Source organism: Oncorhynchus mykiss, chromosome 6, assembly GCF_057628025.1.
Source record: "Oncorhynchus mykiss isolate SJ-2025 chromosome 6, ASM5762802v1, whole genome shotgun sequence".
Lineage (NCBI taxonomy): Eukaryota > Metazoa > Chordata > Actinopteri > Salmoniformes > Salmonidae > Oncorhynchus > Oncorhynchus mykiss.
In genome coordinates this window covers 83,018,158-83,042,801 of record NC_143027.1, presented here as the reverse complement: position 1 = coordinate 83,042,801, position 24,644 = coordinate 83,018,158, and the positions used below count along the sequence as shown (strand labels likewise).

At 42.8% G+C, this 24,644-nt stretch overlaps 1 protein-coding gene across 3 annotated transcripts in view; it reads right to left on the bottom strand.

Annotated features, from left to right (window-relative positions):
• The window catches only part of LOC110506168 (elongation factor-like GTPase 1), a 97,514-nt gene that overhangs the window by 50,969 nt on the left and 21,901 nt on the right, over positions 1-24,644 (bottom strand). For all 3 annotated transcript variants that reach the window (XM_090239131.1, XM_090239134.1, XM_090239132.1), the window contains exons 13-15: positions 20,741-20,902; positions 20,360-20,531; positions 19,709-19,847 (exon numbers count right to left, since the gene is read on the bottom strand). In XM_090239131.1, coding sequence (XP_090095257.1) covers positions 19,709-19,847; positions 20,360-20,531; positions 20,741-20,902 — 473 coding nt within the window. The remainder of the gene's footprint in view (positions 1-19,708; positions 19,848-20,359; positions 20,532-20,740; positions 20,903-24,644) is intronic.

Sequence of the window (24,644 nt, the reverse complement as noted above, 5' to 3'; positions counted from 1 at the left end):
AGAAAATTATTTAGTGTTGAGATGCTGACTAACAGCAAATAAACTGTAAGCTATAAAAAATAAAGAGTTACACACTCTATATATAAACTCACAGTAATTTATTGGGTAAAACAGCAATGTTTCTGACGCAAAGACAGACAATGAAACGGAGAAGGCAAGTCAACGGGGGATCCCCCCTTCTACCCTGCGGTCTCTCTCTCCCTCTTTTTTTCTTGCACTCTCTCCGACTCCCTCACTTGCTCTCCCACTCCCTCATCTCTCTCCCTCATCTCTCCCCCTCATCTCTCCCCCTCATCTCTCTCCCAAAAAGAGAAAAAGAGAATCCTTAACAACACTCCCTCAAAGGCTGCATTTTCAGGAAAGTTTCAAATCTAGGTTATACAGGAGAGATGTAGAGAGAGAGATGGAGGAGGGAGAAGGTGAGAGAGAGAGGAAAATAAGAGGGGAAGGAACTGAGAGAGCGAGTGAGCTAGAAAGAAAGAGAGCAAGATATAAAGAGAGAAGGTGCATGGGAGGATAAGAAGAGGAAAGAAAGAGAAGAGAGCTGGTCAATAAACTCTGGGGGGGAGTAGAGAAGTGTTAGATGACTGTCTGAATGCAGCAGCAGGGTTTCTACTGGGACGTGAAAGTGTATCAAGGACGGTTGAATAAGAGATGATTGAGTGGCTCTGGCGGAAATATACACCCCCCCCCCCCCCCCCGGAGCCCATCTCACGTGCCAAAACAACTTAATCTCACCCTACTCAATCCCTCTATAACAGGTACAGACACACACACACCAAACACATGCCCCTGACTCAACCACTGCGAGGGTCTAACCGAGACATCTGTGCCCCCTAGAGTCACATCCTCTTCAGGGTTAGATCACCAGGGTGACATGTCCCACACTGAAGATGACGCTGAAGTGGATAGCAGACGTTTTACAGGCTCCTGACCAATTCTGCTATTTTGTGTGTGAGGCGGCCTCCTAACGAGGTTACGTTGGCGAACAAATAGACCGCCATTGCCCTCTGTTCTGCTGGCGAATGTGCAGTCACTGGAGAACAAATTGGATGAACTCCGTGTGACAAGGACAATATAGTATAGCTCGCGGGTTTCTTCATGCATCGTCTAGATAGGACGTCAGCCTCGGGTAAGATTAAGACGGAGGGGTGTGTCTCCTTGTTAAGAGCAGCTGGTGCAAGATATCTAAATGTTAAGGAAGTCTCAAGCTTTCGCTCCCCTGAGTTAGACTACCTCATGATAAGCTGCAGACCACACTATTTACCAAGAGAGTTTATCTATATTTTCACAGCTGCCTATTTACGAGCACAAACCAATGCTGGCACTAAGACCGCACTCAACGAGCTGTATAAGGCCATAACCAAACAAGAAAATGCACACCAAAAGTCAGCATTTCTCATGGCTGGTAATTTTAATGCAGGGAAACTGAAATCTGTTTGACCAGCATGTCACCTGTGCAACTAGAGGCAACAAAACTCCTGATCACCTTTACTCCACACACAAGGCTCTCCCTCACCCTCCCTTTGGCAAATCTGACTACAACTCTATCCTCCTGAATCCTGCTTACAAGCAAAAACTCTAACAGGAAGTACCAGTGATGCTGTTGGTGTGATCGAAGCATTAGAAATCCTGCTACGACCTCCGACGAACCATCAAACAGGCAAAGAGTCAATATAGGACTAAGATAGTAAAATTTGTTAAATTCTGACACTCTTCAAATTTGTCAGGGCTTGCAAACTATCACGGATTACAAAGGGAAACCCAGCCGTGTGCTGCCCATTGACGCAACCCTACCAGATGAGCTAAATGGCTTCTATGCTCGATTTGAGACAAGCAACACTGAACCATGCATGAGCACCAGCTGTTCCGGACGACTGTGTGAGCTCGCTCTCCATAGCCGATGTGAGTAAGACCTTTCAACAGGTTAACATTCACAAGGCCGCGGGCCAAGATGGATTACCAGGACGTGTACAAAAAGTGTCTTCACTGACATTTTTAACCTCTCCCTGACCCAGTCTGTAATACCTACGTTTCAAGCAGATCACCATAGTCCCTTTGCCCAAGAACACCAAGGTAACCTGCCTAATTGACTATCGCCCTATAGCACTCACATCGGTAGCCATGATATGCTTCGAAAGGCTGATCATGGCTCCTATCAACACCATCATCCTAGACATACTGGACCCACTCCGATTTGCATGCCACCCAATCAGATTCCCAATCTCTACTGCACTCCACGCTGCCCTCTCCCACCTGGATAAGAGGAACACCTATGTGAGAACGTTGTTCATTGACTACAGCTCAGCATTCAACACCATAGTGTCCTCCAAGCTCATAACTAAGCTCAGGCCCCTGGGACTGAACAGCCCTCTGCAACTGGATCCTGAACTTCCTAACGGGCTGCCCCCAGGTGGTGAGAGTAGGCAACAACACATCCGCCACGCTGACCCTCAACACGAGGCCCCCCTCAGGTGTGCGTGCTTAGTCCCCTCCTGTACACCCTGTTCACCCACGACTGCGTGACAGCCCGCTTGGAGTTAGCCAAAAGGCACTTAAAGACACTCAGACCATGAGAAACAAGATTCTCTGGTCTGATGAAACCAAGATTGGCATGAATGCGAAGTGTCATGTCTGGAGGAAACCTAGCACAATCCCCACAGTGAAGCATGTTGGTGGCAGAATCATGCTGTAGGGATGCTTTTCAGGGGCAGGGACTGGGAGACTAGTCAGGATTGAGGGAAAGATGAATAGAGCAAAGTACAGAGAGATCCTTGATGAAAACCTGCTTCAGAGACCTCAGACTAGGGTGAAGGTTCACCTTCCAACATGTCAACGACCCTAAGCACACAGCCAAGACAACACAAGAGTGGCTTCAGGACAAGTCTCTGAATATCCTTAAGTGGCCCAGCCAGAGCCCAAACTTGAACTCGATCAAACATCTCTGGAGAGACCTACAAATAACTGTGCAGCAACGCACCCCATCCAACCAGACAGAGCTTGAGAGGATCTGCAGAGAAGAATGGGAGAAACTCCCCAAATTCAGGGTGTGCCTAGCTTGTAATGTCATTACAGGCTCGAGGCTGTAATCGCTCACAAAGGTGCTTCAACAAAGTGAGTAAAGTGTTTTAAGTAAAATATATTTTTTGCTTTGTCATTGCCGGGTATTGCGTGTAGATTGATGAGGGGGAAAAAACTATTTTATCAATGTTAGAGTAAGGCTGTAACCTAAAGAAAATCTGGAAAAAAGTCAAGGGGTCTGAATACTTTCCGAAGGCAATATGTATGTGTGTGTGTGTGTGTGTGTGTGTGTGGAGATGAATGCATAACTGTGTGCGTGAGTGAGTGCATGTGTGCTTAAGTGCAGAGAGTCAGTGCAGATCGTCAGTCCAGTTTAAATGTTCAGCAGTCTGATTGCTGTCTGAGCCTGTTCGTATCAGACCTCATGCCACTTACGGATATTCAGAGACTTGTCCTGTACATTTTGATGAATCATGGTGAAGCCCCAAAATTGCCATCCCTGGAAGCCTGTGTTTCAGACATAAGGAAGTGGATGGCGGGCAAATGTTCTACTTTTAAACTCGGACAAAACAGAGATGCTTGTTCTAGATCCCAAGAAACAAGAGAGATCTTCTGTTGAATCTGACAATTAATCTTGATGGTTGGTTGTACAGTTGTCTCAAATAAAACTGTGAAGGACCTCGGCGTTACTCATATCAAGACTGTTTCAATGACAGCTTTTTCCATCTACGTAACATTGCAAAAAATCTGAAACTTTGTCCAAAAATGATTTAGAAAAATTCATAGACTACTGCAACGCTCTACTTTCCGGCTACCCGGATAAAGCACTAAATACATTTCAGTTAGTGCTAAACTAGACTAGAACCAGAATTTTTTTGCATATTACTCTAGTGCTAGCCTCTCTACACTGGCTTCCTGTTAAGGCAAGGGCTGAGACTCGGTCTCAACCTTTAAGTATTTACTGAAGACTCATCTCTTCAGTAGGTCCTATGATTGAGTGTAGTCTGGCCCAGGAGTGTGAAGGTGAACGGAAAGGCTCTGGAGCAACGAACCGCCCTTGCTGTCTCTGCCTGGCCGGTTCCCCTCTCTCCACTGGGATTCTCTGCCTCAAACCCTATTACAGGGGCTGAGTCACTGGCTTAATGGTGCTTTTCCATGCTGTCCCTAGGAGGGGTTGAGTCACTGACGTGATCTTCCTGTCCGGGTTGGCGCCCCCCCTTGGGTTGTGCCGTGGCGGAGATCTTTGTGGGATATACTCGGCCTTGTCTCAAGATGGTAAGTTGGTGGTCTATGATATCCCTCTACTTGTGTGGGGGCTGTGTCTCCCGACCCCTCCTGTCTCAGCCTCCAGTATTTATGCTGCAGTAGTTTGTGTCGTGGGGCTAGGGTCAGTCTGTTAAATCTGGAGTATTTCTCCTGTCTTATCCGGTGTCCTGTGTGAATGTAAGTATGCTCTCTCTAATTCTCTCTTTCTCTCCTTCTTTCTTTCTTTCTCTCAGAAGACCTGAGCCCTAGGACCATGCCTCAGGACTACCTTGCCTGATGACTCCTTGCTGTCCCCAGTCCACCTGGACAAGCTGCTGCTCCAGTTTCAACTGTTCTGCCTGCGGCTATGGAACCCTGACCTGTTCACCGGACGCGCTACCTGTCCCAGACCTGCTGTTTTCAACTCTCTAGAGATAGCAGGAGCGGTAGAGATACTCTTGATGGTCGGCTATGAAAAGCCAACTGACTTTTACTCCTGAGGTGCTGACCTGTTGCACCCTCTACAACCACTGTGATTATTATTATTTGACCCTGCTGCTCATCTATGAACTTTTGAACATCTTGGCCATGTTCTGTTATAATCTCCACCCGGCACAGCCAGAAGAGGACTGGCAACCCCTCATAGCCTGGTTCCTCTCTAGGTTTCTTCCTAGGTCCTGGCCTCTCTAGGGAGTTTTTCATAGCCACCGTGCTTCTACACCTGCATTGCTTGCCGTTTGGAGTTTTAGGCTGGGTTTCTATACAGCACTTTATGACATCAGCTGATGTAAGTGGGGTTTATAAATACATTTGATTGATTGATGCTTCGATACCGTCTGCCCAACGGTATGGGAGTGAACAGTTCGTGGCTGGGCTGTGTGGGGCCCTTGAAGATGCTGCGGGACTTTCTCAGGCACCATTTTGAGTCGATGTCCAGGATGGGTTGGGACGTACTGGGCCATCTTCACAACCCGCTGGAGGGCTTGCAGTCGTGGACAGAACAATTTACATACCAGGCTGTGATGCAACCGGTTAGGATGCTCTCGTTGGTGCAGCGGTAGTATTTGGAGAGGACCCGGGGTGGCACGCTGAATTTCTTAAGCCTTAGGAAGTAGTGATGCTGTTGTGCCTTCTTAACAAGAGTGGTGGTGTTGTTGGTCCATGTCAAGTCCTCGGTGAGGTGGACACCAAGGAACTTAAAACTGCTGACTCTCTGTATAATCACATTCATAGGTAAAAACGGTACTGTACTGAGCTATACTGGACAAGACTGAACTATAATTCAACAATAAGGCCCGAGAAGGTGTGGTATATTCGCCATAAACCACAAACCCCTGAGGTGCCTTATTGGTATTATAAACTGGCACCCAACATAAATACAAAGTAAAGTATTTTTGCTTCATACCCATGATTTATTGTCTGATATAAACATTCAGCATCCAGGACTGAAACTACACGGTTTATAATGAGCTAAACTGAACTAGACTGTACTGACCTATACTAAACTAGAATAAACTATTGGTTTATAATGAACTATACTGAACTAGACTGTACTGACCTATACTAAACTAGAATAAACTATTGGTTTATAATGAGCTAAACTGAACTAGACTGTACTGACCTATACTAAACTAGAATAAACTATTGGTTTATAATGAACTATACTGAACTAGACTGTACTGACCTATACTAAACTAGAATAAACTATTGGTTTATAATGAGCTAAACTGAACGAGACTGTACTGACCTATACTAAACTAGAATAAACTATTGGTTTATAATGAGCTAAACTGAACCAGACTGTACTGACCTATACTAAACTAGAATAAACTATTGGTTTATAATGAGCTAAACTGAACCAGACTGTACTGACCTATACTAAACTAGAATAAACGATTGGTTTATAATGAACTATACTGAACTAGACTGTACTGACCTATACTAAACTAGAATAAACTATTGGTTTATAATGAGCTAAACTGAACTAGACTGTACTGACCTATACTAAACTAGAATAAACTATTGGTTTATAATGAGCTAAACTGAACTAGACTGTACTGACCTATACTAAACTAGAATCAAGTATTGGTTTATAATGAGCTAAACTGAACCAGACTGTACTGACCTATACTAAACTAGAATAAACTATTGGTTTATAATGAGCTAAACTGAACTAGACTGTACTGACCTATACTAAACTAGAATAAACTATTGGTTTATAATGAACTATACTGAACTAGACTGTACTGACCTATACTAAACTAGAATAAACTATTGGTTTATAATGAGCTAAACTGAACCAGACTGTACTGACCTATACTAAACTAGAATAAACTATTGGTTTATAATGAACTATACTGAACTAGACTGTACTGACCAATAATTTAGATGAATTTATTTAGTTCACCTTTATTTAACCAATTAGGCTAGTTGAGCACAAGTTCTCATTTACAACTGCGACCTGGCCAAGATAAAGCAAAGCGACACAAACAACAGAGTTACACATGGAATAAAACAAACATACAGTCAATAACACAATAGGAAAAAAAGTATATATACAGTGTGTACAAATGAGGTAAGATAAGGGAGGTAAGGCAATAAATAGGCCATGGTGGCAAAATAATTACAATTTAGCATTTAAACACTGGAGTGAAAGATGTGCAGAAGATGAATGTGCAAGTAGAGATACTGGGGTGCAAAGGAGCAAAATAAATAAATAACAGTGTGGGGATGAGGTAGTTGGATGGGCTATTTACAGATGGGCTATTTAAAGATGGGCTGTGTACAGATCTGTGAGCTGCTCTGACAGCTGGTGTTTAAAGTTAGTGAGGAGATATAAGTCTCCAGCTTCAGTGATTTTTGCAATTCGTTCCAGTCATTGGCAGCAGAGAACTGGAAGGAAAGGCAGCCAAAGGAGGAATTGGCTTTGGGGGTGACCATTGAAATATACAGTGGGGCAAAAAAGTATTTAGTCAGCCACCAATTGTGCAAGTTCTCCCACTTAAAAAGATGAGAGAGGCCTGTAATTTCATTTCATCATAGGTACACTTCAACTATGACAGACAAAATGAGGAAAAAAAATCCAGAAAATCAAATTGTAGGATTTTTAATGAATTTATTTGCATATTATGGTGGAAAATAAGTATTTGGTCAATAACAAAAGTTTATCTCAATACTTTGTTATATACCCTTTGTTGGCAATGACAGAGGTCAAACGTCTTCTGTTAGTCTTCACAAGGTTTTCACACACTGTTGCTGGTATTTTGGCACATTCCTCCATGCATATCTCCTCTAGAGCAGTGATGTTTTGGGGCTGTTGCTGGGCAACATGGACTTTCAACTCCCTCCAAAGATTTTCTATGGGGTTGAGATCTGGAGACTGGCTAGGCCACTCCAGGACCTTGAAATGCTTCTTACAAAGCCACTCCTTTGTTGCCCGGGCGGTGTGTTTAGGATCATTGTCATGCTGAAAGACCCAGCCACGTTTCATCTTCAATGCCCTTGCTGATGGAAGGAAGTTTTCACTCAAAATCTCACGATACATGGCCCCATTCATTCTTTCCTTTACACGGATCAGTCGTCCTGGTCACTTTGCAGAAAAACAGCCCCAAAGCATGATGTTTCCACCCCCATGCTTCACAGTAGGTATGGTGTTCTTTGGATGCAACTCAGCATTATTTGTCCTCCAAACACGATGAGTTGAGTTTTTACCAAAAAGCTATATTTTGGTTTCATCTGATCATATGACATTCTCCCAATTTTCTTCTGGATCATCCAAATGCTCTCTAGCAAACTTCAGACGGGCCTGGACATATACTGGCTTAAGCAGGGGGACACGTCTGACACTGCAGGATTTGAGTCCCTGGCGGCGTAGTGCGTTACTGATGGTAGGCTTTGTTACTTTGGTCCCAGCTCTCTGCAGGTCATTCACTAGGTCCCCCCGTGCGGTTCTGGAATTTTTGTGATCATTTTGACCCCACGGGGTGAGATCTTGTGTGATTATCAGTGATCTTGTATGTCTTCCATTTCCTAATAATTGCTCCCACAGTTGATTTCTTCAAACCAAGCTGCTTACCTATTGCAGATTCAGTCTTCCCAGCCTGGTGCAGGTCTACAATTTTGTTTCTGGTGTCCTTTGACAGCTCTTTGGTCTTGGCCATAGTGGAGTTTGGAGTGTGACTGTTTGAGGTTGTGGACAGGTGTCTTTTATACTGATAACAAGTTCAAACAGGTGCCATTAATACAGGTAACGAGTGAAGGACAGAGGAGCCTCTTAAAGAAGAAGTTACAAGTCTGTGAAAGCCAGAAATCTTGCTTGTTTGTAGGTGACCAAATACTTATTTTCCACCATAATTTGCAAATAAATTCATAAAAATGTACCTATAATGAAAATTACAGGCCTCTCTCATCTTTTTAAGTGGGGGAACTTGCACAATTGGTGGCTGACTAAATACTTTTTTGCCCCCACTGTACCTGCTGGAGCGCGTGCTACGGGTGGGTGCTGCTATGGTGACCAGTGAGCTGAGATAAGGCGGGGCTTTACCTAGCAAAGACTTATAGATGACCTGGAGCCAGTGGGTTTGGCAACAAATATGAAGCCAACGAGAGCATACAGGTCGCAGTGGTGGGTAGTATATGGGGCTATACTAAACTGAGCTATACTAAACTAGAATAAACTATTGGTTCATAATTAACTATACTGAAAGACTGTACTGACCTATAATGAGCTATACTAACCTAGAATAAACTACTGTTTTTTAATGAACTAGACAGTACCGGTCTATAATGAACTAGACTGTACTGGTCTATAATGAGCCATACTAAACTATTGACCTATGAGCTACACTGAACTAGAGTGTACCGGTCTATATAGAGCTATACTGAACCGGTCTATATAGAGCTATACTCAACTGGTCTATATAGAGCTATACTGAACTGGTCTATAATGAGCTATACTATACACTGTACTAGACTATACACTGACTAGACTGTACTGGGCTATACACTGGACTGGGCTATACAGTGGACTAGACTGTACTGGGCTATACTGGCCCACACCGGGGTGTACTGGACTATACTGGTTAATGGTGTCAGAGCGCTGGTGTGATGTGGTGTGGTTGAGATCAGATCAGTGCACTCCCTCCCTACTGCTCAACAGATCTGAGTTGTCTCCTCTCACCGCTGGCAGAGTGGCTCAGGCCTAACGCAAGACAAATGTTTTCCTAAAGCTGCCTGGCGTTGAATCAGCTTTATTCATTCTACTGCCGCTTTCTCCCTCTTCTCTTTCCCTGTGGAGCAACTACTTGGACGACGACTTCAAACTCTCTTTCTTTGTTAGGTTTCTATACAGCTGGGTCCCATTGTGGTGTGATGAAAGTTTGTGTGTGTCTGAGTTTGATTCTGCCCACGTCTCTAACCAGAGCGACAAACTATTGGCGTTAACTAGATAAACATTAAACGCACCAGCCATCTTCTACTTGGCACCGATGTAATCATGGCGTTATCCCACAACTAGGTTTATTTATTTATTTTTGACAAATGTACAGGCTGGGTGGTAGTCAAGTGGTTAAGAGCGTTGGGCCAGTAACTGAAAGGTTGCTGGTTCGAATCCCCGAGCTGACTAGGTGAAATCTATCTACGTGCCATTGAGCAAGTCACTTAACCATAATTGCTCCTGTAAGTCTCTCTGGATAAGAGCGTCTGCTAAATGACTAAAATGTCCAATGTAGTAAAGTATACATGTGTGTTTTCTATTGACAGCAGTGGAGAGTGAAGCTGGTAACGACTGTTTAAATGTACTACTAGCAGTCGCTGATCTACTGTTCATGTGCTTGACGGTAATAAACTTACGGTAACAAAGAAAGTTTAAGACTGAATTCAATATCTCCTAAAATATAAATGCACAATTAAAAAAATCAGAATATAACAGATCAAAAAGCTAAAGACTGCTCAATGGTGAAATACAAGCAAAGAAAGGCAACTTGTTCTCAATGTAGGCTATTGAGAGCTGTGAGAGAGATCTATTTTTCATATTAAGTCTTGTTGCCTCAAACTATGAATACAACTATTTACAGTATTTGATCTAATAATCAAAACTTTTTGATCAAAACAGTGTGTCATGACGTTGGCCTGGGGGGTAGGTTTATGACAGTCATAAATACCTCTTCCCCCCTTTTTCCTCTCTCTATCCTACTGAGGTTACATTTACAAAACCCTTGGTTAACATAGAGATTCTGGGAACATCAGAAGGTGGGGGGAAATGAACTATATTCTGGTAATCCGACCAATGGAACATATGCGGTGGTACTTAATGAATATGATGTCAGTTCTGTTGTCATCTGAGACATTCACATCAATGATAAGATGACATACAGTGGAAAGTCTACACATCAGAGTTATCGGATTCACATGGAATTGTTGTTACATTTAAATGTTTGAATATGACATTTTTCGTGATGGGATGAAATGTGATTTTAGCTTCTAAAATGTGAGATTTGGGTTTTTATAAGATAGGGCTCTGCTCAATCAGTGGCCCACCCCTGTGAAGGGACATGGGCTATAAAACTTTTCAAACACGCCCTCCTCTCCCTTCCTATATAAGCCCTTGACGACAATATAACCTCCTGTTCCGAGGATGTAGGACGACGGTCCGATGTCAGAATGGTTCAGATAATAACTACAGAACGAAGCCAACATCAGCGTGAGCTTTGGTTGCGAATGGTATGAACTTTGAACTCTTATTCACTACAGAAGTGATACTCCTAGCTGTTGAGTTATCAACAGCAGATGCAACGAGGGTAAGGAAGGAACAGACAGAGTGTCCCGTCTATCACCCAACGACGTTACTACAACGTATCCAATTGACAACCAGAGACATTCTTCAAAGGACTCGGTTTGGCAACACGGCCTTCCATCTACCACCAACCTACCGAAGCACAGCTCAGAGTAAATATTTATTGCATTTTCCTTTTCCAAATGGGCGGTAATTTAGAATGCATAAGATACTGTAGTTACGATAGCACAGCTTCTCCCTGTGTCCCTCAGTCTTCCCGCTCTTTCACTCAAACATTTTCTTTGTGTAACAAGCTGTCATATCTGTTCTGCCCGCTAGGGACATTTTCCTTTATGACATAATTTGTAATCAAGTTATGATTTAATTATGTGTATGTGTAATTCTGTGTGATTAGTTAGGTATTTAGTAAATAAATAATTAAACCCAATTTTGTATTGCTGATTCAAATTGTTAGCCAGGGTTCGTGCAGATAACCAAGAATTTACAACTTTCAGATGAGACTGAATTAAGAGGACGATTAATATTGACTGCTATTAATGTAAAATATTACTAGATCTTTAAGAGTTTATTCGGAGGATAACAGCTCTATAAATATTATTTTGTGGTGCCCGACTCTCTAGTTAATTACATTTACATGATTAGCTCCATCAGGTGAAATTAATTACGGATAAATTATTTTAGAGAATAGCATGTCATATCACTTAATCCGGCATAGCCAAAGACACGACAAGTGTCACCCCCCAAAATGTGATGAATAAAACAACAATCCACTCTTCATAAAGTTAAAGCATTTATAAAAGTAAAAAACATTTAAAATCTGTGGGGGGGGGGGGGGGGGGGGGGGTCCATCAGCATTTCTACTACTACCACTCAAATATCACCTCAGTGTTTCAATATTCATGAGCCAGAAATCACATTGATGATGTGAGCGAATACATGCGTATGTTTGGTATAAGATCTTATAATTGAATTATTCTATAATCCTATAATACTAGCAGGGGATCAAAGCACTGTGGCTGAGTCTTTGAAGCTGAGAAATCAAATTAAATGAATGGGTCTGGAGGGAGACTGTTGCATCGAGGAGTGTGAGGAGGATTGTAATGAAATAATATGCTGGCTGCTAATCCAACTGTAATCTAGCCCTCTGGATTCTAATAACTAGCTGGTTGATAAACTTAAATCAGGTTAGTTACAACTGGGGTTGGAGCAAAAACCTACAGGGTAGCTCTCCAGGAAAAGGGTTGGAGTGTCTTGATGTAGGGAATAGGGTGCCATTTGCTATGTGAACGATATTAAAAAGCAGCTGGAGGCATGAATGATTAGGAGGATGTTTTGTGGCCGATGGAGGAAACTCAGCAGTATTTCAGTGGGCACGGTGATGAGCCATACGGTCAGATAGGACGAGAGCAGGCCCGCCCACCCACCACAAGAAGAGGCAAAGTCAGGGTCATCTCCATGTCAATCACACTCCAAGGACTATTCAGAACCAGGATATGGGCTATTCATAACCAGGATATGGGCTATGAGATATCTATCTATCTATCTATATATACACACACATACATATATACATATATATATACACACATTCACAGTTGAAGTCGGAAGTTTACATACACTTAGGTTGGAGTCATAAAAAAAAACTTGTTTTTCAACCACTCCACAAATTTCTTGTTAACAAACTATAGTTTTGGCAAGTCGGTTAGGACATCTACTTTGTGCATGACACAAGTCATTTTCCCAACAATTGTTTACAGACAGATTATTTCACATATAATTCACTCTATCACAATTCCAGTGGGTCAGAGGTTTACATACTGTGCCTTCAAACAGCTTGGAAAATTCCAGAAAATGATGTCATGGCTTTAGAAGCTTCTGATAGGCTAATTGACATAATTTCAGTCAATTGGAGGTGTACCTTTGGATGTATTTCAAGGCCTACCTTCAAACTCAGTGCCTCTTTGCTTGACATCAAAATCAAAATAAATCAGCCAAGACCTCCACAAGTCTGGTTCATCCTTGGGAGCAATTTCCAAATGCATGAAGGTTCATCTGTACAAACAATAGTACGCAAGTATAAACACCACAGGACCACGCATACCGCTCAGGAAGGAGATGGGTTCTGTCTCCTAGAGATGAACGTACTTTGGTGCGAAAAGTGCAAATCAATCCCTGAACAACAGCAAAGGACCTTGTGAAGATGCTGGAGGAAACAGGTACAAAAATATCTATATCCACAGTAAAAAGAGCCCTATATCGACATAACCTGAAAGGCCGCTCAGCAAGGAAGCAACTGCTCCAAAACCGCAATAAAAAAGCCAGACTATGGTTTGCAACTGCACATGGGGACAAAGATCGTACATTTTGGAGAAATGTCCTCTGGTCTGATGAAACAAAAATAGAACTGTTTGGCCATAATGACCATCGTTATGTTTGGAGGAAAAAGGGGGAGGCTTGCAAGCCGAAGAACACCATCCAAACCGTGAAGCACAGGGTGGCAGCATCATGTTATGGGAGAGCTTTGATGCAGGAGGGACTGGTGCACTTCACAAAATAGATGGCATCATGAGGAAGGGAAATTATGTGGATATACTGAAGCAACAACTCAAGTTGTTAAAGCTTGGTCACAAATGGGTCTTCCAGGTGGACAATGACCCCAAGCATACTTCCAAAGTTGTGGCAAAATGGCTTAAGGACAACAAAGTCAAGGTATTGGAGTGGCCATCACAAAGCCCTGACCTCAATCTTATAGACAATTTGCGGGCAGAACTGAAAACGCGTGTGCGAGCAAGGAGGCCTACAAACCTGACTCAGTTACACCAGCTCTGTCAGGAAGAATGGGCCTTTCTCGCTCTCACCCCCCCCCCCCCCCCCCCAACATTTGACCCAAGTTAAACAATTTAAAGGCAATGCTACTACATACTAATTGAGTGTATGTAAACTTCTGACCCACTGGGAATGTGATGAAAGAAATAAAAGCTGAAATAAATCAATCACTCTCTACTATTTTTCTGACATTTCACATTCTTAAAATAAAGTGGTGATCCTAACTGACCTAAAACAGGGAATTTTCACTAGGATTAAATGTCAGGAATTGTGAAAAACTGAGTTTAAATGTATTTGGCTAAGGTGTATGTAAACAACCTCCAATTGACTCAAATTATGTCAATTAGCCTATCAGAAGCTTCTAAAGCCATGACATCATTTTCTGCAATTTTCCAAGAATTGTAGGCCTTGGTGGTGTCTTGGGGTCCACATCCACAGGCTCTTTGGAAGGGTTGCCAGAAGAAAGCCCTTTCTGACCTCAAGACACAGACGCAAGTGCTTGGAGTTTGCCAAACATCATTTAAACGTGCTCTGGTCAGATGAGACCAAAATTGAACGTTTTGGTCAGATACAGCATCGGCATGTTTGGCGTCGAAACAGAGATGCATTCAAGGAGAGGCACCTCATACCCATGATGAAATATGGAGGGGGGTCAGTGATGTTTTGGGTCTGTTAAATTCCAGAGGTCCAGGGGCACTGGTTAAGATTGATGGCATAATGAATTCTACCAAGTATCACGCAATTGTGGCTGACAATCTGGTTGCCTCTGCCAGAAGGCAGGGACTTGGCCGTAGGTGGACTTTCCAACAAGACAATGACCCGAAACATACCTCAAGATCCACACAGAAATGGTTCTGTGACAACATCTCAGTCGCTGGACCTCAATCCAATCGAAAACCTGTGGGCTGATTGCAAGAGGGCAGTTGATAAGCGCAAACCCAAGAATGTGAAGGATCTTGAAAGGATCTGCATAGAGGAATGGTCCAAAATCCCTCCAAATGTGTTCCTTAACCTTGTCAAACATTACAGGAAAAGACTCCATGCTGTTATTCTTGCCAGAGGTGGTTGCACTAAGTACTAAATGAGGAGTGCCAATAATTATGAAACCTTGATTTTGGTTACATTTATTTTGTATTAAATAATTGAATGATTTTGGTTGGTTCCATTGAAACATTAATAAAGTACAGTATTTCTCACGTTGGTGTTTTGAGTTTCTCTCTATAATTGTATTGTTTATATTTTTTTAAGTATTATTTGTGCATTGCCAGTAATTTTGGAGCCCACTGTATATATTTATCACAATAAATAGGGCACGATATAAATCAAAGAGGAATCAGAGAGGCAGTTTTCTGCTCGTTGATCTCTGAAATGGCATCGACATAAAGGGAGACGTTCTCAGAACATAAAAGCTCACTTACGGTCAAATAATATCAGCAATGGGTGTGGTGTGTGGACTATAATGTCATAGTTAAACAGTGATGGAGGTCTTCATTTCCTGAATCAGTTTTCTCTAACAGCTGGAAGGAAACAGAGGAGAGAGCTCCGCACAATGGCTCTACAGCACGCTACTTTCCCTTTGTGTGTGTGTGTGTGATGTAGTGATTTCTACCCGGGTGGTATAGGTCTGATTCTTGTTTAGGGGAGATATCTTTGAGTGGGTCTCTCACACACAGAGCTTGCTTTGTCATGTGGTCGTGCTATGTGTGTCTCGTCATGAGGTGGGGATTATTAGTCGCCGATATCAGATGCAGGCAAGCTGGTGTGTGTCCTTTCCCCTCTCCAGCGAACTCTTCCACCCGTCAGAGAATAAGGAGGCTCTAATCAGGACCACAGCCTGTGTGTGTGTGTGTGTGTGTGTGTGTGTGTGTGTGTGTGTGTGTGTGTGTGTGTGTGTGTGTGTGTGTGTGTGCACGCGACCACAGTCTGGCTGAGTTTACACACTGACGTTTCAACGGTTTCTTCCCCTCGCCCACACTCAACTACCAGGAGAGGGAGGACATGATGGTTCCCACATGGCCAACTCTGTGTGTGTCCTGTGTGTTGTGTTGTGTGTGTGTTTTTCCACATGGATAACTGTCCTATTATAATCAGTTACTTGGCTAGATTTTCTATACACTAAACAGTATTACTCACAATACTACAATGCAGGATCCTTTATTTTCACCATATCCAAGAAAATAGTGTCCATCATAGAATTAAGCAATAAGGCACGAGGGGGTGTGGTATATGGCCAATGTATCATGGCTAAGGGCTGTTCTTAAGCACGACGCAACGCGGAGTGCCTGGATACAGCCCTTAGCCATGGGGGTATCTGCCATATATCACAAACCCCTGAGATGCCTTATTGCTATTATAAACTGGTTACCAATGTAATTAGAGCAGTAAAAATAAAATGTTGTCATACCGGTGGTATACTGTCTGATATACCACGGCACTCAGCCAAATCAGCATTCAGGGCTTGAACCGCCCAGTTTACAATTACATATAAAACACTAGAATGGACATTGGTATGATAGAAAATGGTCCATCTTGGTCAGGAAAAGCTGATCAGACATTAAGATGCATAACAAAACAATGCATTTGTAGAAACATTATTGAATTGTCAGATCTCGATAGCGTCCATTATCTAAGCAGATTAAACTGGATGATAATGCATAGTCCAATATCCCTATTACCTATATAGTGCACTGCTTTGACCAGAGCTCTATGGGCCCAGTCAAAAGCAATGCAGAAAACAAGAGATCGGGTACTATTTGGGACTCATGGTGGCTCTTCATCAGACAAAATAAATCTCCCATTGCTCTTTATAGGCTTGTAATGACCGGCAACATGATGATAGCTTCATACTAGCAGCAATCAGCGGAGCCTTAGGGTAGCGTACTGAAAAGGTACCCTATTCCCAACATAGTGCACTACTCTTCACCAATGGTGGCCAACGGTAGTGTACTAAACTCAGTAACAAACAAAAAACTTTTCAGGACCCTGTCTTTCCTGTCTTGATGATGAACTGGATGTGTAGTCTGCTAATGACAGGACCACTACATGATGAACTGGATGTGTAGTCTGCTAATGACAGGACCACTACATGATGAACTGGATGTGTAGTCTGCTGATGACAGGACCACTACATGATGAACTGGATGTGTAGTCTGCTGATGACAGGACCACTACATGATGAACTGGATGTGTAGTCTGCTGATGACAGGACCACTACATGATGAACTGGATGTGTAGTCTGCTGATGACAGGACCACTACATGATGAACTGGATGTGTAGTCTGGTGATGACGGGACATCTACATGATGAACTGGATGTGTAGACTGCTGATGACAGGTCTACTACATGATTAACTGGATGTGTAGTCTGGTGATGACGGGACCACTACATGATGAACTGGATGTGTAGTCTGGTGATGACAGGACCACTACATGATGAACTGGATGTGTAGTCTGCTGATGATAGGACCACTACATGATGAACTGGATGTATAGTCTGCTGATGACAGGACTACTACATGATGAACTGGATGTGTAGTCTGGTGATGACAGGCCTACTACATGATGAACTGGATGTGTAATCTGGTGATGACAGGCCTACTACATGATGAACTGGATGTGTAGTCTGGTGATGACAGGACCACTACATGATGAACTGGATGTGTAGTCTGGTGATGACAGGCCTACTACATGATGAACTGGATGTGTAGTCTGGTGATGACAGGACAACTACATGATGAACTGGATGTGTAGTCTGGTGATGACAGGACAACTACATGATGAACTGGATGTGTAGTCTGGTGATGACAGGACAACTACATGATGAACTGGATGTGTAGTCTGGTGCTGACAGGACTTCTACATGATGAACTGGATGTGTAGTCTGGTGCTGACAGGACTTCTACATGATGAACTGGATGTGTAGTCTGGTGCTGACAGGACCACTACATGATTAACTGGATGTGTAGTCTGGTGCTGACACTACTACTACATGATGAACTGGATGTGTAGTCTGGTGCTGACAGGACCACTACATGATGAACTGGATGTGTAGTCTGGTGCTGACAGGACCACTACATGATGAACTGAATGTGTAGTCTGGTGCTGACAGGACATCTACATGATGAACTGGATGTGTAGTCTGGTGATGACAGGACCACTACATGATGAACTGGATGTGTAGTCTGGTGCTGACAGGACCACTACATGATTAACTGAATGTGTAGTCTGGTGCTGACAGGACCACTACATGATGAACTGAATGTGTAGTCTGGTGCTGACAGGACCACTACATGATGAACTGGATGTGTAGTCTGGTGATGACAGGACCACTACATGATGAACTGGATGTGTAGTCTGCTGATGACAGGACCACTACATGATGAACTGGATGTGTAGTCTGGTGATGACAGGACCACTACATGATGAACTGGATGTGTAGTCTGCTAATGACAGGACCACTACATGATGAACTGGATGTGTAGTCTGGTGCTGACAGGACCACTACATGATGAACTGGATGTGTAGTCTGGTGATGACAGGACCACTACATGATGAACTGGATGTGTAGTCTGCTGATGACAGGACCACTACATGATGAACTGGATGTGTAGTCTGGTGCTGACAGGACCACTACATGATGAACTGGATGTGTAGTCTGGTGATGACAGGACCACTACATGATGAACTGGATGTGTAGTCTGCTAATGACAGGACCACTACATGATGAACTGGATGTGTAGTCTGGTGATGACAGGACCACTACATGATGAACTGGATGTGTAGTCTGGTGCTGACAGGACCACTACATGATAAATCATCTTCTCCACGATAAGGGCATTAGACAGCTGCTGTACAGTCAATATGGCTAATGCACATCTATTTCATAATGTCCTAATGGTATAGGCAAGGCAAAAAGTTTCCCTGTCAGTAATTGAATGTAGAGATCTGCAAAGTGATCACGTACACACACACACATTTACACTTACACCTTCCAAAACTGAGGGATGGGCCTGGAGAAATGTAACCACTCAAATCAAATTCATAGACAGAGCTAAGGATGCAAGGACCGACCGTTAATAGTATTAAAATGATAGTTTCAACCATGTTGAGACTGTACAGTGTTTACATTCACATTGTTTACAAACATTGGAGTAAAATAAGCTTATATTTTGGGTTCTGATTGGGTATGACATGATCATGAGAAATGTACAAGTTATATTCTTCAAGAATCATTAATTTATCCGTTTTAAAAAATGTATGTAGCAACTAAGAATTCTAGCTTTAAAAGGTCCAATGCAGCCGTTTTTAATCTCAAATAATTTCTGGGTAACAATTAAGTACCTGACTGTGATTGTTTTCAATAACAATTGTCAAAAAAACAAACAAAAAAATAGCTTCTTAGCCAAGTGCAATTTCTCAAGCAAGAATTTTGCTAAGACTGTCTGGGTATGGTATGAGTGGGGAGGGTAAAACTGAAAACTTGCTCTTATTGGCAGAGAGGTTTGGATTAATTTATTGCATGGTGATGTCACCATGGAAGGCCAAAAATCCATCACACCAGAACAGACTGAAATATTTTCAAACAGCGCTTACACTAACGCATTACCATATTTTCACAATATTATTCAGTGTGGAAATATATATATAAAACACAGGAAAATCACGTCTGACGGCACTGGGCCTTTCAAAGAACTCTGAAAGATGTAACTTTCACCTTTATTCGTGCAGTAAAAATAACATTGGATAACAAGTTAATATCCTATTATGCATGAACCTTTCAAAAGACCATTCACTTCAAGTAGGTGTAGGTGTTTGAGTACGTACCCAGTACGTTCCCTGATGGCACCTCTTCTAGTTCCTCCAGTTCTCTGCCCATCAGCAGGTAGAGGCTGTCCATGGTGCAGCAGGCCAGGTGAGGGACGGGAGGGAGACAGGCACTCACACTAGTACTGCCCTCTGGGAGCTGACAGACAGAGAGAGAGAGATAGAGCGAGAGAAACAGAGAGAGAACATTAGATCTCTAAAGCATCAGAGCCAATCATCCAGTACATTGGTTGTGTGATATTGGATTCTAAAAGCAATTGTTAGTTAGTAGTACTGCTACTGAAGCCAGGAGGGACGAGGCAACAATAATACAACGACTTGTCTGTCTCAAATGGCACCCTATTCCCTACAGTATATAGCGCACTACTGTTGCCCAGGCCACAGGGGAACACAGCCCTCATCATAGAAGTCAATGTTATCTTTAACCTTGGAATACACATCTTGAGATGGAAACAAACACGCAGAAAATGTATGATTGTTGCTCTTTGAACAAAGCGCATTTGGTTTCATCTTCAGAACAGTTATTGTTTTGACTGGTGAATATTGCAAATTGAGCAGGAAATGTGTTTTGTGCCTTTGCAGAGTGTGTGTACGTGTGTGTCCACATGCCTGTGTGTGTGTGTGCCTGCCTGTAAGTGTGAACATCCTTACCATGCGCAGGCCTTGTGCAGGGTCGTACTTGGGCCCCATCACAAACACCTTCTGTCCTCTGCGGACCACCCCGCTGTAGACTCTGGCGAAGGCTACGAACGTCTCCTTCTCCTCCTCCTCCTCTGGTTTAGCCTTCAGAGGCAGGCCCTGCATCTGGCCTGAGACACCCTCACTACCTGCATGTCAGGGAAGACAATGAGACATATACTGGTATCAGTGGTATCATTATGAACATATTGGTTATTGGAAATGGCCAGAGCTTCCAAACCACTAGGGGAAAAGAGGCCAGGGGTTGGGGTTTTAGCAAGGTAAGAGTGTGTGTGTGTGTGTGTGTGTGTGTGTGTGTGAGTGAGTGTGTGTGTGTGTGTGTGAGAGAGACACTTGCCTATGGTGTTGTCTCCACCAGGAGTGGTTGCCGGTGTTGTACTTCCTGATTGGGCATTTCCCTCCCCACTTTCCGTCTGCTGAATGGCTGCCAGTCTCTCAGTGTGTCTCTGTCTGGCCAGCTCCCTGCGCTGGCCCATCTCCTCCTGGGTCAACGGCCTGTGTGCGCACACACACAAACACACCTGTTCAGTAGGTAGAAAATGTTTTGAAAATATTCCATTGCAAAACGTTTTGCTATTGTGTACCCTACTGAACACTGTCCATTGTTTGGGCCAATGAATACACATTCTATTAGACATGACACATCAAAACAGAAATGTAACAACCCACTAAACCAAGTCTTTCCAGCAGGGTAACATAGCCTAGCAACTAGCACCGCTCTGTTTCATTTGATTCATCCTTTATTTAACCAGAGAAGTCACACTGAAACTTTTAAATCTCTTTTTCCAAGTGAGCCCTGGCCAAGAATCCATCATCCAGTGCCTTCAGAAAGTATTCAGATCCCTAGACTTTTTCCACATTTTGTTATATTACAGCCTTACTCTAAAATGGATTTAATGATTTTTTCCCCCTCATCAAATCTACACAAAATACCCCATAATGATAAAGCGAAAAAAGGTTTGTACAAATATTTGCAAATGTTTTAAAAATAAAAAGCAGAAATACCTTATTTACATAAGTATTCAGACCCTTTGCTATGAGACTCGAAATTGAGCTCAGTTGCATCCTGTTTCCACTGATCATCCTAGAGATGTTTCTACAACTTGGAGTCCACCTGTGGTAAATTCAATTGATTGGACATGATTTGGAAAGGCACACACCTGTCTATATAAGGTCTCACAGTTGACAGTGCAAGTCAGAGCAAAAACCAGGCCATGAGGTCGAATGAATTGTCTGTCGAGCTCCGAGACAGGATTGTGTCGAGGCACAGAACTGGGGAAGGGTACACACACATTTTTGAACACAGTGGCCTCAATCATGCTTAAATAGAAGAAGTTTGGAATCACCAAGACTCTTCCCAGAGCTGCCCGCTCTGAGAGAAGAGAAGAGAAGGGCCTTGGTCAGGGAGGTGACCAAGAACCCAATAGTCACACTTACAGCACTCCAGAGTTCCTCTGTGGTGATGGAAGAACCTTCCAGAAGGACAACCATCTCTGCAGCACTCCACTAACCTTTATGGTACAGTGGCCAGACGGAAGCCATTCCTCAGTAAAAGACACATGACAGCATGACTCTCATACCATGACAAACAAGATTTTCTGGTCCAAGACTGAACAAGATTCTCTGAAACCAAGACTAAACTCTTTGGCCTAAAGGCCAAGCATCACGTCTGGAGGAAACATGGAACCATCCCTACGGTGAAGCATGGTGGTGGCAGCATCATGGTGTGGGGATGTTTTTCAGGGGCAGGGAGACTAGTCAGGATCGAGGGAAAGATGAATAGAGCAAAGTACAGAAAGATCATAGATGCTAACATGCTCCAGATTGCTCAGGACCTCTGGGGCGAAGGTTCACCATCCAACAGGACAAGGACCCTAAGCACACAACCAAGACAACACAGGAGTGGCTTCAGGAGAATTCTCTGAATGTCCTTGAGTGACCCAGTCAGAGCCCGGACTTGAACCCTATCAAATATCTCTGGAGAGATCTGAAAATATCTGTGCAGCGACGCTCCCCATACAACCTGAGCTTGAGAGGATCTGCAGAGAAGAATGTGAGACACTCCCCAAATACAAGTGTGACAAGCTTGTAGCGTGATACCCAAGAATAGTCAAGGCTGTAATCGCTGCCAAAGGTGCTTCAACAAAGTACTGAGTAAAGTGTCTGAACACTAATGTAAATGTGATCTCAGTTTTTTATATTAAATACATTTGCAAAGGTTTCTAAAAAACAGTTTTTCCTTTGTCATTATGCGGTATTGTGTGTAGACTGATGAGGGGGGGGAATAAGGCTGTAACGTAACAAAATGTGGAAAAAGTGAAGGGTCTGAATACTTTATGAATACACTGTGTAGTTACACAGACAGAACACAACAATGAATGGAAGTTAAAACAGCGCAAAGAGCATAAGATAAGTTAAAAATAGCAGGTTTCCAAGCAAAATGCTCCTTAAAAAAAGGTGTAATCTATGTTTAACGGCTATCCAATCTGAGATTTAAAATGATTAATGGGAATAAAATGATCTAGTATCAGCCTGTGGTTGTCGCTACAGTAAGTGTCCCAAATGGAACCCTAGTCCATATTTGGTACACTACTTAAAATCAAAATGTACTGGTCGTGTACACAATTTTGCAAATGTTATCGCAGGTGCAGGGCAATACTTGTGCTTCCAGCTCCAACAGCGCAGCAATATCTTGCAATACACACAATTCCCAAAATCCCCACAATCCCCATAAAAAAAGAAATGAATGAATACCTATCAGCACGAGCAATTTTAGAGTCCGTAAAAAATACAATACCAGTCAAAAAGTTGACAGACCTACTCATTCAAGGGATTTTCTTTATTTTTACTATTTTCTACATTGTAGAATAATAAAGACATCAAAACTATGACATAACACATATGGAATCATGTAGTAAACAAACAAAAAAAAGTGCTTGACAAATCCCTTTGCCTTGACAGCTTTGCATACTCTTGGCATTCTCTCAACCAGCTTCATGAGGTAGTCACCTGGAATGCATTTCAATTAACAGGTGCGCCTTGTTAAAAGTTCATTGTAATTGATTTCCTTCTTAATGCGTGAGACAATCTGTTGTGTTGTGACAAGGTAGGGGTGGTATACAGAAGATATCCTATTTGGTAAAAGACCAAGTCCATACCATGTCAAGAACAGCCCAAATGAGCAAAGAGAAACGACAGTACATCATTACTTTAAGACATTATTATATATTTTGATTTGTTGAACACTTTTTTAGTTACTTTATGATTCCATGTGTTATTTCATAGTTTTGATGTCTTCACTATTATTCTACAATGTAGAAAATAGTAAAAATAAAGAAAACCCCTTGAATGAATAGGTGTCCAAATTTTTGACTGGTACTGTGTGTCCGTCCACATGGTGTGTCCAGACAGCGTGTGAATGGTATGGGACCAGGGCTCTGGTAAAAGTAGTGCACTAGGCAATAGAGTGCCATTTGGGATGCAACATGGAGTCAAGAGGTCAGGCTTGTACCTCATCCTAACAAGTCCCGTCATCGCATGATGGTTATTTGTGCTGCTAACTTCCCTCACTGAGAAACTATGTTCTAATTACCTACCGGCGATGGAAAATATGCAAAGGTTAAATTTGACCAATTATGACAACATAGGTGGTGTCTCCGGGCCAAGCTGGAAAAACGGAATAACAATTACTCTAAAATTGCTCTGGCCACCACAAACTCAAGGCACGTGGGTGTGTCGTTTGAAATGGCAAACTGCAGAGTCATTGCGGTGAGTGGTGTGTGTGTGTGTGTCTGTGTGTGTGTGTGTGAGAGAGCTTCAAAGTGACTACATTGATACAGCTGGAAGCCATGATTGACAGTTGTGTCCATCCACACAAGTTCAGCTCCCTGACGACCGACCGCTTAAATATCCCATAATTTAGGATCCATCCCAAATGGCACCTTATTGCCTATATAGTGCACTACTTTTGACCTGGGCCCACAGGGAATAGGGTGCCATTTAGGACATAAACAAACAATAAAACAAGCTCTGCTGATTCACAAAGACTATAGGGGGGGCCGGTTGATTACGTTTTGTATAAATTAGATAGAAACGGGCCTAAACGAATACAGGCTTGCCATGAAGACCGCAACATGGGAGAAATGGAACAATGTATTGTACTGAAGGACTACTTGTGGAACGCTGCTAACCACTGACTTCTGCTTTTAGTGTGAGGTGTGTCTCCTGCAATTTGTCA